This window comes from Podarcis muralis, chromosome 6 (assembly GCF_964188315.1).
Source record: "Podarcis muralis chromosome 6, rPodMur119.hap1.1, whole genome shotgun sequence".
Lineage (NCBI taxonomy): Eukaryota > Metazoa > Chordata > Lepidosauria > Squamata > Lacertidae > Podarcis > Podarcis muralis.
This window is the reverse complement of record NC_135660.1, coordinates 41537248-41553842: the sequence shown is the minus strand read 5'-3', so window position 1 is coordinate 41553842 and position 16595 is coordinate 41537248. Positions and strand designations below refer to the sequence as shown.

At 52.6% G+C, this 16595-nt stretch overlaps 1 protein-coding gene and 1 long non-coding RNA gene across 2 annotated transcripts; one reads left to right on the top strand and one right to left on the bottom strand.

Annotated features, from left to right (window-relative positions):
• Window positions 1-2474: 2474 nt before the first annotated feature.
• LOC144327986 (uncharacterized) lies at window positions 2475-7439 on the bottom strand. Its single transcript, XR_013393179.1, has 2 exons — window positions 6619-7439; window positions 2475-5678 (listed from the first exon to the last, which is right to left on the bottom strand). It is a non-coding gene; the product is annotated as an uncharacterized LOC144327986 (long non-coding RNA).
• Window positions 7440-7914: 475 nt separating this feature from the next.
• On the top strand, window positions 7915-11315 carry NKX2-3 (NK2 homeobox 3). The gene is made up of 2 exons (XM_028730602.2): window positions 7915-8389; window positions 10135-11315. Exons 1-2 carry the CDS (start codon window positions 8062-8064, stop codon window positions 10749-10751), a joined length of 945 nt encoding a protein of 314 aa, XP_028586435.2. The 5' UTR covers window positions 7915-8061; the 3' UTR covers window positions 10752-11315.
• Window positions 11316-16595: the final 5280 nt, after the last annotated feature.

Here is a 16595-nt window from a genome sequence, read left to right as displayed (position 1 = left end):
GCCAAACGAAATTCGCCAAAGGAAGTGCTGCCCTAGTCGCTTTTTTAAAACTAACCAAAGGAACCAGCTCTGCTCTGGGTTCCAAGGTGAACAATGCCAGCTGCGAAATCGAGAAGCTAAAGCCCATTAGGCAACCGCTGTCCCGAAAATACAGATAGATGTAATTCAAAAATGGTTCTCTTTTGCCTTCTAGCTTGCGTGAACAACATCCACACGTGTACGCACACCGTCCGAGAGCGAAGGAGAAAGAGATGGGTGTCCTTTTCCCATACGAATCTAGTTGCTTCCAAACCACCAAATCTTCCCGTACCTATTTGCTTGCATGGGAAATCACATTTTGCTGTGGGATACAATCACTGCAACGTTTTAGCATTCCTGCTTAGATATCTGAAGCAAACACCTAGTGAGGAGTTGTTCCTCCCCAGATAAAGAGTTTAGGTTCGGGTTATAAAAAGTCAAAGGGTCCTGATAAAACAGCGACCCGATCTAATCGGTGTCAAGCATGGTGAAGTCTCATTGTTTTCAATGGGCAATCTTTAAACCTCCTTAAACTGTCGCTTTTGAATCAGTAGGACACGAAAGCGCTTAGTTTTCTCTCTTCTGGATCGCGCGGATTGTATCGCTCTGACGATTTCTGTGCCTTAGTTTATTAATTACTTCCGCCTTTCCATACCATGTCTGAAGGGGGTTTGCAATGAATGTCAGTGGCGGAAATACTAACCAATAAAATAATAAAAATAAAACTAATAAGATTCGTGGACCAGATTTGGAAGGGGGAAGGAGCTGGAAGATGGTGCGGTCTCTGAAGGTGCGCGTGGCTGCATTAGATATGTGGGGCTGTGGGCGCAGAGGTCCCGGGATTGTTGGGGGGCAGGGGGCGCTCAGTCTTCCAAAGGGCGCACATTTCAGAATTCAGATGACTTGACAGGGCTAAGTCACCTGAACAACTTTTCCCGACCCTGCGTTACTCACAGTTTGCGCGCCTTAGACAGCAATCCCACGCATACTGACCCAGGGCGAGACTCGAGTCAATACCGAACACCGTGGGACTTTCTTTCGAGAAAGCATAACATAGGATTGCAGGCACAGAATTAATTTCCCCGCCCTTCCAATTAGGAGGGAAGTTCGAATTCTCGCTGAAGATTTTTGTGAATGGGTAGCAGTTATTTTTAATTAAGTACCTCCAGGGCTGCAACGGTAGTCCGGCAAATTAATCCACTGAAAATGTTTTGATGAACTAAAAAGATGCCTCGGAATAATCGGTCAACGTCGTGTTTGTTTTAATGTATTATTACCATAAAACTGCAGGAGGCAAGCGCTATTTTTAAAAAGGCGCTGCCTCCTGAGTGTCAACGAATAAAGGGGTGCCTCTTCTTAGGGGAGAGGTCTGCTCAACACACGTTGGCACATCTAAACAGAAATATAACATATATGTATACATTATATAATGGAAACATATGACCAGTCGAAAAAACGCCCTCAGTTTCAAGGGAACTTTTGGCTTCCAAGAACCCCTGCTTAAGATCTACCTTGCCGTCTGCTGGAGAGAAATCGGGGCGACCCTCTGTGCAGCCCTCCAAGATCGGCTGTTCTCCCCAGATTGTTAGACGGGGAGGGCCGAAAGAATCCTGGCTTTTCTAAGGCCACCTAGAGAGATGCCTAGTCTCGCGTTCCTGGCTTCCACGTTTACAGACCCGCGGAAGCTTCCCAAAGCTGATCAAAGGCGCCGAGCTCGCTAAAATGGGGCGACTTGGATGTTGTTTGTTTATTTGCTTGTTTGTTTCGGGGCCATTAGCAGCCGGACGTGTCGGCTCTGCCGGGTCTTCTCCCCGGCCTGCGGGGCTGATGGAGCCATTAGAGGCCACGAGGGTGGGGGATCCCTTCTGCGGCGACAGGGCTTCCTGCTCCGGCCGCGGCTCCAGCCGACATCCCCCTCGCTTGGGCGGACTCCGGCTCCATCCATTACCTTAATCCCTTGTCTAAACAGTGCGCAGCGCGGCTGGGACAACGAGGCAGCGCTCAAACCAGGAGCGGGCAGCGAAAAAAAGCTAATGGGCTCGAGACAATAACCATTAAGAGCAGCGCCCTCCGTGTGTCCCCCCCCCCCCAAAAAAAAATCCGACCCACACCCAGCGCGAGCAGGCGCGCAAAGAGGGAGGCTTGGAGACAAGAGGAGGGGAGCGTGGCTTCTCCCATACCTCTCTCCGTCCAGCCTCAAGAGTTCCGCAAAATGGTAGGGTTTTGTTTTTGTTTTTGAAGAATTTTTAAAAGTAGTACTGTTTAAAGGTTTGAGATCCGAGGTGGGAAAATGTCGGCGACACGCATAGATGGGATCCAACAACAAACTCTCCAAGTCCTGACGAACAAAACAGAGAGTCTCGTGCGCAGTTTGGTGCCATTCAAACCAGTGAGAGTCAAGCAGCTGTATTTGAAAAGATGCAACCGATGTGCGCAAGAAGGTCAGAGATATCCGGTGGGATTCAGTTTCTTTTTATTTAAAAATAAAATATAATTATTAGAATCTCATATATATGTTTTCCTGCAACTCAAAATGCGAACGTTAATGTCCTCTGACTCTCCAAAAATGTTCAGAATTTCGAAACAGCATTAAATTTCTAATGCTAGTGTCCTAAGCGGGCCTACAAGGGAGTCGATGTTATGAGTCCAAATGCAAACCTCGGCTTCCTTCCGGACTTCCTTCAAGTATGATCGGGCGCAAAACAGAAGGGAAGATATTACGCTGGCCGTTCAAGTCAGTGCAAATAATAACAGCAACATTTACACAGCACTTTTAAAGCGTGATCCTACGCATGTTTACTACATGAAAGTGATTGCGCTTTATCATTGAAGTACGCTTCCGTGGCTCTTACTCCCTAGCTCTTTAACATGCATTGATCCTTACTGATATTATTGTCCCCATTTTGCAGACGCGAGACTGACGCTGGGAGAGGGCAGCTTGCAAAAAGCTACCTTAGTTAGTTCCTAGCATAGGTGAGAGATGTGCACAAGGGACTTACCTGTTCAACAAATACCAGGCGCGCGTGATCAGAGCTCTGTATTCTTTCAATATCTGCTTTGTGTGAGAGAGTTTTCGCAAAAAGCCCGAGGTGTTCGCCTTGTTTCCCGCTCATTTATCCCTTCAAAACATTTATCCAGACCTGCACTAAACAGCAGGAGGAGCCCAGCGCAGGGCCTAGCGCGCAAAGAACACCATCTGAAGGGCCAGGATAGCTCCCCGGGCCTGTGGAAAGAGAAACTTTGCCAGGAAGAAGAAGCAGCTCTTCTCAAAGTTGAAGGGAGTGGTTACAGCCAAGCCTTGGTTTGGAAAGAGCCTGGAGGTGCCGAGGACAAAGGTAAGCGGAGGAGAAGGAAAGGGGGCCCGGGGGCGCAAGGAGCCTTGGAGAGAAAGGGCTGGACGCAGCTGAGCAAACTCCAGCCCAAACCACCCGAGCAGGGTGCTGTCCTTTCTGCGGCCTGGGCTTACTCTCTGCAGTCCTCGACGGAAACCATCCAAGCTTCCACGAACCCCCCGCCCCCGTCTCCAGATTCTCCCAGGCGAGGAAGACGCGTTATTAATTTTACGAGTACTTTCAAAATATCTCCTCTGCACGTCTCCTCGCTGCGGTCGACGGCGCGGTTACAAAGGACGTTTGCCGGGCCAGGGCGGTTGTTTTGTTGTTGCCGTCGTTGCTCTCCAAAGGCAATGCGGAGCTGGACAATCCAGCTGTTCCAGCAACAGCTCAAGAAACCTTTCCTCCAACTGTGTGTGGGGGGGGGGTGCAGTCAGAGACAACAAGCCCACCATAACGGGGTCCTGCGTTCGGTTGGGAAAGACCCACTGGCCAGACCTTGTTTCCCCATCCCATGGCGGGCTGCTTGGCTTGGACGCCTTCCTCCCCCCTGTCCCCAGACCCCGGCAGATGAGGACCAGGCAGCCCTGAGCAAGACGGTCTCCCTCAGCAAGCAGGAGGAAGGCTGCCGGGAGTAAAACCAGCGGGATCTGGGCTGGAGTAGGTTAGTCTTGGCCGAGGACGGAACCAGGAGAGGCCAAACCGCGAGGATAAAGTGCACATTTTAGGTCTCTCCAGGAGATGCTATCTGGATGGATATACTCCAATGAAAGAGAAACAACAAAGAAACTCGCGGCACCGGATTAAAGGCTAACACATTTATTGAAGTCTAAATCTCCTTGGGCCAGAACCCACTTCCTTAGATGCACAAAGTGGTTTCCTAAGTGGATAAGTATATATAGGCTCAACGCAGAGAAAGGCGCGGGGGCGGGGAGAGATTGTCTCGGGGAGTTGAGCTTAGATTTTTTGGAAAGGGAGACCAGAAGATCAAGCAAGAAGCAGTGGTAAGTGGGTCACGGTCCTATCCAGAATACAGATGACTGCCGCGTGCCAGCCCGTATTAACTCGGGCAACGCTCTTCGGGGGCCAAACAACATTAGCCGTGCCCGCTATGGATCCTTGATCTGCGCCGCCTTCTAAGGCGATGCCTTCTGTCGTCTGCCAACAATGCCCCGCTGCTTTTGGCTTGAGCCAGACGGGTCAGTCTCCGCTCAAGAGAACAAACGGACCCAATCCAGAGAGTAAAAAAAGAGGAACATCCTCAAACCAGGGAGAGCGTTTAAATCCTCACGAAAATGCTGCGGAAAACCTCAAGGATCTCCACATACTGACGACGACGCTTCAAATGTTGATCCCGGCATAAAGCTGCAATAATCGAAATTAATTAGCTAATTTGACGCTGTGGACCATCTCGGAAGTGTTCAGTTGGCTTCAGAAGTTAATTGGATGCTCTGAATGAGGTGTCAATTGATAGCGTAAAATCATTTTACACCATCGATCTCCAAATGACTATTCATCACCAGGCACAGTCAAGCTGGCTGGATAGTGTATTCATTTGACCAAGTCCTGATGCCCAGAGACGGCTAACCTTCTCCGGCCCGCGGGCCGCATTGACGACCAGGCCTCCCTCCGAAGGCTACATGCCAACGATGTACGGTATTCCCTGTGCTTGTTTTGACACATCTGCTGTTTTGCATTGTCAAGTCTTTTGTTGTGTGCCTGTAGGTTAATAAAAAAAAACCCACAGCATTTATTTATTTTTGTATACACACACACACACACACACACGCACCGCTATCGGCTTAGGTGACCCGCTTCTTGGGCGTCTCAGCGTCTCTGTGGTGAAGATCCAAGTCCCAAAAAGTTTTTGGCCACAATGAAAGTATTCTCGTATTTAAGGTCCACGGGGTGCTTTTGCTTTTGTTGCAACCAGTTAAAAGGGCTTTATTTAAGGTCCACGGGAACTAGGCTGTTTTCTCACTCAATCTGCTGCTGTAGATTTTCAGCCGATCCTAGGCCTGTTTACTGAAAAGGAAATAGCGCTGTTGTTCAGCTGAACTTTAAGTATTCTTCGGGCTGCCGCCCAAGCAGCGAATCTAAATTGTCAGGAAATATCTGGCTGGAGAGTTGATCGCGTTGGCTTCCACAATGCGCTGCGGATAAAAGGTAGGTGCAGATTGCTGTGCCCGTGTCTCCTGGTTAGTTCGTCTACTCAGAAGTAAACGCCATTTAGTTCAGTTAGATTAAGACATTCCCCGTCGAGTGTGTGCAGAATTGCAGTCCGAGGACACGAAAATGCTAAAGTTTTTCCTTTTCGGATGGTAATATCTACAAGTTTTGCAATAAACGCTTATAATGAAGAAATAATAGAATATCATGCAACCTTGCAGTAAACTAATTTCACCGTGAACTAATCGCACTGCAAGCTTATCGTTACTTATTTGCATCAAATCTCTTTAGAGGAATTGTTTAGTCAACGTTCCATTTTTATTTTTAGCCTTGAAAAATCTGTTCCACACCTTCATCTCTAATTCTTTCAGTCGCTAAACTAAGGAGGATCTTCAGCGTTTCTTGGGTTCCATCAAAACACGCAAATGGAGGGGCTGTGAAGCCTCCTTGCCTCATAACAAAATTTCTGACAGGCTGGCAAAAACCGAGGCAGTCGCAAACCTCGTACAATAGAAAGAGTGTCTTCCGTTTATATTGCACAGACACCGAATATAAATGCTTACATCGATGGTTGCATTGACTAAGCGACCACCGCCTGATAACAAGAGGGCACATAAAAATCCGTTGGTTTCAATGGGAACATTAACTCTCTCGGATTGAAACCTCGTAGCTTATCCGAGCCCAGGGGGACCCCTTGCCCAAGAGCCCCCCAATAAAAGATAAAAGCCTTCTTTAATCTGTTCTTGAGTGGAAAGGGAACTTCCACTGGGTTACCGCACTACGTACAGTGCTCTGCAGTCCCCGCCCCGCCCCCCAATAAATCAGGAGCAGGGACTTGCTGGCTTCTTATGTTTGTTTGTGGGGGGAGAACAGAGCCTGGGAACAACCCACCCCCCTTACCGGGCTCTCCGGCAGAGCCTCCCAAAGCTGCCCTTTGCCACCCCTGTTACTATTCCCCAGAGAGGACGGAGGGACCGGCGCTTAGGGACAGTGAAGGAGCTTCGCACGAATTTCAGAAACGGTCATTGACACTAATCACGAAACCCTTTCGATCGCTTTTATTTTAAGAGAGCTGCCCGGAAGAGCCAGAGTGGTCTACCTTCTTTTGGGTTCCCTGAAAGACAGACAGAAGCGCTCGCCGGAGCCCAACAAAAACGCACACCTTTTCTTCGCGAGAGTCCCCGGGGGAGTCACTATAAGAAGAAGAAATAAAGAAAATTAAGATGCAGGAGGAAAAAACGAAACTCAAGAGCCCTTTTAACTAACCACAGACACATAATAGGAGCAAGAAATAATAATAATAATAATAATAATAATAATAATAATAATAATAATAATAATAATAATAATAATAATATCCCAGTACGTAAGATCACGAGCTTAGCTTCGAAATGCCGCTCTGGCAGACTGTTTTATATCCATGTTATACAAGCCATCTAAGGTGGTGGCCATAACCACACATTGCAATAATACTCGCCTCTGGATATTACTGCTACCTATTACTACTATTATTGCTACCTATTATTACTACTACTACTACTACTTCTACTACTACTAAACTCATGCATATCTCGTCCTACGCTCACATTGGTAATGGCAAGCAGCTGCGTCCTAGGGTTTGTCTTGCCAAAGGTATGCAAAAGACCTGCGTCTCCTCGTGGGCAGGTGACCGCCGGAAGAGACTTGGTGCTCCCTCCACAGGCCAATTGCCAAGCGGATGTTGAATGTTAAATTGGACAGATTACCCTGTCCAAGATAGGGCCCTGTCCCTATATTTACTGCGCCCCGCGACAGGACAGCTCACCCCACGCGCGCGCGCACACACACACACACCTTCCCGCGTTTCCTTGGTCCCATTTGCCCCAAGAAAGGCGAGTTTCCTCTTGGGCCCTTTCCCCAGGGTGTTCCTTTTTCCCCCCAGTTCCTCCGAAGTTTAAAAAAAAGAAAAACCGCGAGTGGTAAGTCCCCAAGGGACGAGATGGAGGTAGATCCGGATTCCGGAACCACAGGAAGGGAAAGCAGCGGCAGCGCTGTTGTCCAGGGAAAGGCGGAGGGGTGGGGGGGTTGTCTAGCCATGGGGAGGGGTTGTGGGCTACCTCGGTTCGGACTCCCCCGTAGCGCGGATTTTTCTCCGCCTCCTCTCGCCCCGACGGCTGTGCGCCAACCTGTGTGACCCGACGGCGTGGGCGCCCCGCGTAGCCTCCCTGTGCAGCCCAGCCTGCAGATTTCTCTTTCCGTCAGGGTCTCTCTGTGTGTGTGTCACTTAGGGGGCCGGCTCAAGGCTCCCCCGCCTTCCAATGGGGGCGCAGCCCGCGCCCCAGCCCGGCCCCTCCTCGCCGTGACGCGCCCGCCCTGGCCGCAGAGGCGGCTCCGAGTCCAGAGGCTGCAGCTGGTCGGCGCAGAGGCTGCGACTGCAAAGGCGGAGCGGCAGCCTTCCCTTCGCATGGACGCCCCTTAGCCGGGCTTGGCTGGCAGGGCGCGGCGCTCCTGCACCCAAGCCGGCTCGCTCCCCTCTTTCCCACGCACCCGTCACCCCCTCCCAATGATGCTCCCCAGCCCCGCCACCTCCACCCCCTTCTCCGTCAAGGATATTCTGAAACTGGAGCAGCAGAGTCTCGGGGGCTCCCTCGAGTCGCCCTTCCCGGTCGCCGCCGCCTCCTGCCTGCTGGGGTGCCGCAGCTTCTCCGACGGGGAGGACGACGACGAAGACGACGAGAAGCTGCCCTTCCTCAGCTCCATGGCGGCGACGGGGAAGAGCGCCGCGGATGGGGGGCTTTCTCCAGGGAGCTACGTGCAGGCGGTGCTGCGGGGCACCTGCGAGCCCAAGGCGCTGGCGGGAGAGGGAGAACCGGCGCTGGATTCCGGAGCCGGTGAGTACCAGCGAGAGCGGGACCGGGACCCCAAGAGGGAGGCTTTATTGGGGAGTCGTAGGGCCAGGCGGGCGCCCAAGTCCCTCTCGGATTGAGCGATTCCCAATCTCTCACATTGCCACGATAACTAATTCCGAAAGTTTCCCCTTCTGGATCGCAGCTTGGTTGCGCGTGTGTGGCTTGGAACCACCGTTTCTCCAGCCAGGTGAGATGCTGAAAGTGGGACACGCGACATCCGCGTCTCTAGGAGCACGTCGGCAACGGTTCAGCGCTGCTCAGAACTGCTTGGGCACCTCCAAACCCAAGTCGCTTAGGCGGACGCCTCTTCCCTCCGCTGCAAAATATCTGTGGCTCCAACTCACAGAGAATAAGAGGCTAAGTCCCTTGGAACTTTGAAGGACTTACTTCCGAGTAAACGTGCTTAGGCTGCTGTCATGTCTCTGAGCGTAAGCCTCCCTGAACACAACGGGACTTGCCGTTGGGTAAAATGCACCGGATTGGGTGGTCACACTGCAGCTCTGTTCGACTCGGATGTAAGAGCTCAGTTGGTCCCGCTTCCCCAATGCAAGTTTGCCTCGGAGTGCATCCTAATGCCCCTTACTTGAGAGCAGGTTCTGTGGACCTGGCTTACAAGAAAGCGTGCTCGGTTCAGCCGGAGACTTAGGCAGAAAGGGGACGAGGCGTTTGGCCACGCCGAGCCATCCACCTCCCAAAACAGCCTTGGTGGTCTGGCGGCAAGGAGAGCCGCCTTGGTGGAATGATGGTGCCGCTGGCTCCAAGCCCCTTCTAGGAAAGCACCCGGGGTGAGGTGGAGCGGAGTGGAGTGGGTCGAGGGGAGGTCAAAGCGCGAGGGGATCGAGTTGAGGGTCCTTTGCGCCAAGGTTTTGTCCGAGGCGCGGCAAGCAAAGTCAGTAACGGGCCTGGCCTGGCCTCCCTCCCTGCCTGCAAGGGAGGAGATCGTGTTCGCACTGCGGGATCTTGGGGGGCATAAAGACTGCCGTCTGCTTCCTAAGTGGGCATAAATCCATTTCCCAGTCCTTGCTTCCTTCCGGCTGCCGTAAGCAGTCCTGGTGGCACAGGGGGAAAACACACACACACTTCGCTCCCTCAAGTTTTTCTCGAGTTGGCTGAGCTCCTGCAGAATGCCAGGCGGCGCTGGCTCCTTCGTTTGCAAGGCCGGGAAGCAGCGGCCATATTCCATTGCGGAAGACTCAACTTTCTATATAATAATATTAATATTAATACTATTACTAATACTTTGCAAACCGTGTTTCTAATTTGCTCCGCCTATAGAACTACAGGCGCGCTTTTCTGCTGCAAGCTTATTTTGCGGGAGAAGAGTTTTGGGGTGGTTGTTGCAGCTGTGTCTTTATGCCCTTTAAGGCTGCGGTGATACGCAGCCTTAACCTGGGCGTAAGCCCCATTGAACAGAGCGGGACTTACTTCTGGGTTAACCTGCCTAGGAGTGCCCTGTAAGACACCGACGGAATTATGTTGCGACCTGGCATTCGGTGCATTAAAAAAGAAAACGAAAACAGATGTCGGCCCTTCCAGGTGCCGCGCAGCGTGTGCTCTCCTCTCCCTTTAAATAATGTATTCATCTGGCTTGATAAATGCGTAAATGAGAGGCTTCAGCAAGGTGATAAAGGGGGGGGGGGTGTCAATGTGTTGTACCGGTCCCGCAGCCCGCAGCTCCCCGGTTCTTGACTGGAGCATCTCTCTCTGTTGTTCCCCGTCTTCTGCAGGGAAGGAGCCCACGGAGGAGTCGTCGGAGCGGCCCAAGGCTCGCGGCCGGAGGAAGCCTCGGGTGCTCTTCTCGCAAGCGCAGGTCTTCGAGCTGGAGAGGCGCTTCCAGCAGCAGCGCTACCTGTCGGCCCCCGAGCGCGAGTTGCTGGCCAGCAGCCTCAAGCTCACGTCCACGCAGGTGAAGATCTGGTTCCAGAACCGACGCTACAAGTGCAAGCGGCAGCGGCAGGACAAGGCCCTGGACCTGGGCGGCCCGACGGCGGGGATGCCTCCGCCGTCGCAGCAGCCTCCGCCTCCGCCGCGCAGGGTGGCCGTGCCCGTGCTGGTGAGGGACGGCAAGCCCTGCCTGGGCGGCTCGCAGGCCTACAGCGCGCCCTACAACGCCGCCGCCGCCTATCCCTATAATGGCTTCCCCAACTACGCCTACGGCGGTTCCCCCGCGGCTGCTTACGGGGCCGGCTACGGCTGCAGCTACCCGGCGGCCAACAGCGGGGGCCCGTCGGTGCCGCCGCCTGCGGGGCCCTACATGAACATGGGCGGCTTCGCGGGCGGCGCGCAGCCCCTGCACCAGGGTCCCGCGGGGCCTTCCTGTAGTCAGGGCATCCGAGCTTGGTAGCCCCGGCCGACGGAGAGATCGAGCAGCGAGCGCGGTTCAGAGCCACGAGCCCAGTCCCCGGTCGCTGGCTGGGGCCTGGCGAGGTAGGCGGGCAGCCGGAGAAGCGGCGCTTCCTCCGACGGGGAGACCCGACCACGCAAGAAGGTGCGCCGCGCTAGCACAGGATGCGGCTCCATCCTCCACCCTCAGCACCTTGCCAGCCGTGCTGCAGTCCACGGTGCTAAGCGGCCTCGATCGCCACGTCTGCACGCGGCGGCACTGGCTCTGCTGGACACTCTTCCCATTTAGACTCTCTTCCCTCACTCCCGGCGGAGCTGCCCGCAGCCAAAGCTCTCCTGGGGAAAGGGGCGCGGCGGGAGACTCCGCGCCAAGGCCGAGCAGGGACGGGAACGGGGGGAGGCCAGGCTCTGCCAGAAAGCAGCTTCGCTTGTACAAAGCCAAAGCCGGGGTGGAGGCCGCCGCGAGCCACCCCTTTCTGTTGTTGTTGTTGTATCTTAAAAGTGTATATATGTAGCCACCGCTGCAAGGAAGTTAAAGGATCCAATAAACCAGGTGCAATATCCATCGCAGGCTTTGCGCTGGCGGGGCGGGAGAGACAGGCGAGCGAGGGAGCGCGTGTGCGAGGTCTGGGTTCCTCCTCTGGCATAAGCGTCCCTTCCAGGTAGAGCTCCTCTCCGGTTGCGCAGGTTCTAAACAAACCACGCTGCGCACCTAAAATGCGCAAGTGTTGCAGGAAAAGTCGAAGCCACAGAGCCGCTTTGCCATCACAGACGGCTGTCTCTGAAGCTTCTCCCTCCTTCCTCCTCTCTTCCTTCGACGGCACCCGTTTCCCCCTGCGGTGCAACAGAGTCCACCTCAGATCCACGCAGCTTCTAACTGCGGGACAGTTATTCATCCTAACCCACCAGCCGAGGTAGATTCATGCCGCCTCCAGCAACCTGGAGGCACGAAAAGTGGGGGAGAGTGTAATCCGGACTAACTTAATCCGGAGTCAGTTCCTCCGGAGGGCAGGCAAGCCCAAAGGAAACCCGCCCTGTCAGGACCCGGAGCTGCTTCAAGTAGCTCGAAGGCCGCGAGGGCTGCGGAGCATGCGGCTTCCAGTCGCGGCTGGACTACAACTCCGAGCACGATGGGAGTTGGAGTCCTGCAACCTCCGTGGCCCGCAGGCTCCCGGTTCCTGAAGGGAGAAGGTCGACGGGCGTTGGAAGGGCCGCCCAAGGTCCCCCTCCGCCTCCCTGTGGCCTCGGCTCTCCTATCATTTGGATGCCGCTCTGGAGGCGCGGCGAGACGGCGGGCTGCGCGGCCGGGTACCTGCCCGCGGCCGGAGGTGCCTCCTTCCCTCGGGCCTTTAATAGGTGGCCAGCCGGCCGCTGTAATCCCCTTGTCCCGGGCGAGGAGAGGGTGCCAAGGGGCTGAATGGGGCCGCGCGCGGCGCGGAGAGGCCCATTGTGGCGGCCGGGCCGGCTCTGAAAGGAAGCGCCTGGAAGGGGCCGAGAAGCGGCGCTTATTGGATTGGGGGACAAAAGGCGGGCCGAGGGGGGGCCCGGACAAAGGGCGAGATTGACGGCCCGCCCTGCCTCCCCCGCGGCGCCCGGGAGGGCGGGGGAGCCGCGGTTTTGTTCCCCTTTTTTATCCCGGGGGGCGAGCGGGGGATTAGGAGGCGCAGTTCAATGTCGGATCCGCCCCCGCCCTGAGTCGGGGAAGCGGGGCAGAAGCAGACAGAGAGTGCATACCCCCCCCCCCCCCCAGTAAAGGAAAAGCGCTGCTGTGTGACTCAGGCCTGACGCGAAGAAATGTGCCTGGCTTACTTAGTGGTTGGGAAAAGGTACTCTGCACATGCTTGAAAGACGCCTCGCCGTCAGTTGTGCTTTGGCCCCGCCCCTCCGGGATGCCCTCGAGATAGATGGGGTAGCCTTAGCCAAAGGCACCGCCGAGGACCTCCCCTCTCGGTCTGCCTGTGCTGGGGACCCAGCTCACTGGGACGGGCAAGGCACGTGGGGAGTCTGTGTCCGGCCATTCCTTGCTTCAAAGCAGGGTTGTCTTTTCCCACGTGAACAGGGGTGCCAAATTGAATAAAGTATTGGGGGGGGAGTAAGCCCCGCCCCGCATAACCGATCACATGATGTGGTGCACGCACACATTTGAATGGCAATGCCCATCCATTGAGGGAGGGAGCCTCCTCAAATATTTTATTGGGGGTGGGCCAAGACCCCCTCGGCCCCTAGGAGTTGGCTCCTATGCACATGAATGGCCGCGAAGAGATTTCTTATTGCTTAGAAAAGCCGGACGCAACTGCTGCGCAAAGGGGAGCTGCTTCGAACCTGAGCGAGCTGGGTCGTCTTGCCCCGCAAGAGACCCTGCGGATTGGAGCCCCCTCCGCGAACGAACGGCAGCCGCCGGAGGTGAGCCCTTGGCGGTTAAAATGGTCTGGAACAAGAGCCTAGCGCCGAAGGTGTCAGGTTAGCCAGAGGAGGCGGCTCCATTAAGGGTCAATGGGGCGCTGCCTCCACACTTGCAACCGGTCCAGAGCGTAGCAGTGCCTGGTGAGAACAAAACTACAGGTTTTTTTGTTCTGTCTACTGCCTGGGCTTCCTGCTTTCTTCCCTGCCTGTTGCAGATGGGCACCACCAGCGCCCGCCACTGAATTTGTTGGCATGGGAGACAGAATGAAAAAATGTACACAGTAAGTTTGGTGAACAAGGAAGAAACCACCAGGGGGCGCACCCAAATAGACCTCCTGGATACTGTACCAGCAGTTTGCTTTATGCTGCCCACAATATTAACTGAAGGAATGAAGGGGCTGAGCGGGGGGGGGGGGGGGGAGCCATATAATCACAGAGTTGGAAGGGATCCTGAGGTAAAAAGTCCAAGGGGTAAAAAGAGATTGCATTTGCTGCCCACCAGAGGGAAAACTTTTAGGGGATCTGTTTATTACTCTGTTGGTGGTGGGGTTACTGTAGGAGTTGCTTTGCCTCCTTTCTTTAGGTCTTGGCGATCCTGAGGAAGTTGGGGTGATGGGAAAAGAGGCAGTTGCCACTCCCATAACCATGAATCACAGTCTGAGTGTGCTGTGAGGCAGTTGGCAAATTACACACATCCATTTGACCAGATTTTAAACCTCTTGGATGCAATTGATCAGTGCATCTGGCTATTAACCAGAAGTTGGTGGTTCCAGCCAACCCAGGAACAGCTGTGGGTGAGATTCTTACATTGCAGGGGGTTGGACTAGATGACACTCGGGATCCCTTCCAACTCTATTCTATGATTCTACCCGCTAAAGACGTTATTAAATAAATAAATAAATAATTTTTTATTTATACCCCGCCCTTCCCAGTTTAGAAAACCGGGCTCAGGGCGGCTAACAACAAAATTTAAAACACTTAAGTGATGCAACACAACAGCATAAAATACAGTGCAAAACATGAATAACAGTAAATTCAGAATTCAAAATCAATTTAGGGGGAAATCCATCCAATAAACATTAGATGATCACCAGGGCTAGCTGGCTACATTAGTTCTATTTAGGCCAGCAAGGAGAACCAGGGGAGAATTAGCTGTGGGATCCCAGTGCGGGTAATCTTCATAAAAAGGGGGGTGGGAGGGAAGGAAGGGGAATAAAAGATCAGGTTAAGGTTTACGTTGTTGGACACGACTCCCAACTCCCATCAGCCTCAAGCCAACATAGCCTGGTGTGGAGACATAAAATTTTAAGGAGGAAGGGGACAGAGGGAAGGAAGGTTTCTCCCTGAAGGGAAAGGATCAGAAGAGGAAATCAGAAAATGAGACAAAAGATTACTACTGTGTTTATTAACAATACATAAAGCTGGAATAGAATGGAAGGGGAATAAGGCTGCACTAATTATAATCGAATATGATCCAGATAACAGATCCTATTCAGCTCATTTCTTCTGCCTAGTTGATTCTCCTGCTTTAAGGCAGGGTAGGGAACCTCAGGCCCAGGGGGCAAATGCAGCCCTCTGGGCCTTGCTGTCTTGTCCTCAGAACACATCATACCCCGTTTTGCACTCCAGATGTTGTCTGTCTTGAACTGCTCTGACTTGCAGCTGCTCCCTGGAGTTTTGGATGGGGGACATCCTCAATCCTATCTAGAGATGTTGAGGACTGAACCTGGAGCTTTTAACTGGCACTGCTCTTCTGTCTTTTGCAGCAGCCTGTCAGTAATTAAACAGGTAAAGTCCTCCCCACTATTTACCTTAGTCCCAGGAAAAGGGGGGGGAGAGAGAGAGAAACTCCCATTGCCAGCCCAAGTTCTGCCTAGGGGTGCCAACTTGAATAAAATACTGGGAGGGCATGTAAGCCATCCCCATAATCAACATGACATGATGCACACACCCCATTTGAATGACAATGCCCATTAACTGGGGGGGGGGGAAGAGTTGGCTCCTCTGTTTATGCCTGTTAAGTCACTACTGCAGGAAGAGGGATTGATAACTTGGAAGTTATGTACAAGTTCCAAGCCACATCCATAGTTTTCCTGAAAGAATTAGCAAAAGCCACATGCCAGGAATTCCACTAGTGTGCAGGTACTCTGTGTTTTTCCTGTTGCCCTGCTACCCAGGTCTAAGCCATGGCTTGACTTAGCATTATGTCCATACTGAGGTTCATGGTTTGTCTTGCTCCTGACAATGCACAAGCCGCAACTAGGGGTTGTTCTTGGCTTACCAATTGTGGTTTGCTTGCAGAATACAAGCCACAAGGCCAGGCTTGGATAGAACACTAAGCCAAACCATGGCTTAGTTTCAGGAGTGTAGCAGCAGGATTTCCCACCTGTACCTGGCATGCTTATGCATTCTTATTTATTCATGGTTTGAATTACATGTGAACTGGGACACGAGAGAAAATTTTCTCAAAATTAATGTTTACACCACCTCAAAAGATTGAGGGGAAATGAGCACCAGGCTCTCCTCTGCATTGCCGCAACAACTTTTATTTCCCAGGAAGACAAGAATTTCCTGTCAAAGTCTACCCTTCCAAGACAGGTCAAAACAGCAAGAAGCACAGCTAGCAAAATCATGTATGAATAGGCATTTTGAACATAAGATCTACAGTATTTGCCCCTTTGGTTCGACTTCAAAGCTCTAAAACATCAGTTCTCTCTCCATCACTCACATAACCCTAATGCAACAGAAAGTATGCATTAGGAAATCTAAAACTTGGCTACATCCATCATAAGCCAGTGAAGACAGATGTATTGTTTTGAGGTTTCACTTTGCTGCAAAGGGCACATTTAGGAAGCAGACAGGCTGTTCAGTAAGACACTGGCTCAGTCAGAGGTTTATATTTGCCTTATTTGTGTATTCTTCCTCTTCCTAAATGACACATTCCAAATCTTGGGATCAAGAGTAGGAGGAAAGATTGCCACACTTCCCCCCTAAGAAGTAAGATGAAGCCCACTTGGCCATTCCAAGTTAAAAGTTACCTGGAACCTAAGTGCCGTACTTTTGGAGTTCCTGCAGCATGGAGGGGCCAGCATCATAGGACAAGGCAAGCAGAGAATGCATGCTTTATAACTGCAGATGGATAAATGGCGTTCCCCAGTATCACCTGTCTGCCTGTTCTCAAACTACAGCCTGGCTCTGCTCTTTCATATTGCTACTCTGTTGTGATAGAGTATAATAGGAACAATAACTATTTTTTTTTACATATGTGCACACATGCACCTGTGTATTTTCCATCACAGTATATATATTACTGGAGGACACTGCAAGCCAGTTGAAAGAACACCTGACTGAGGCAGACACTGCATCTTTTCCCTTGCTACTATAAGAATGTGTGTTTGAGCTATGTTGGTAGGTAAGAATACTGCTGAAATATATATGGGAG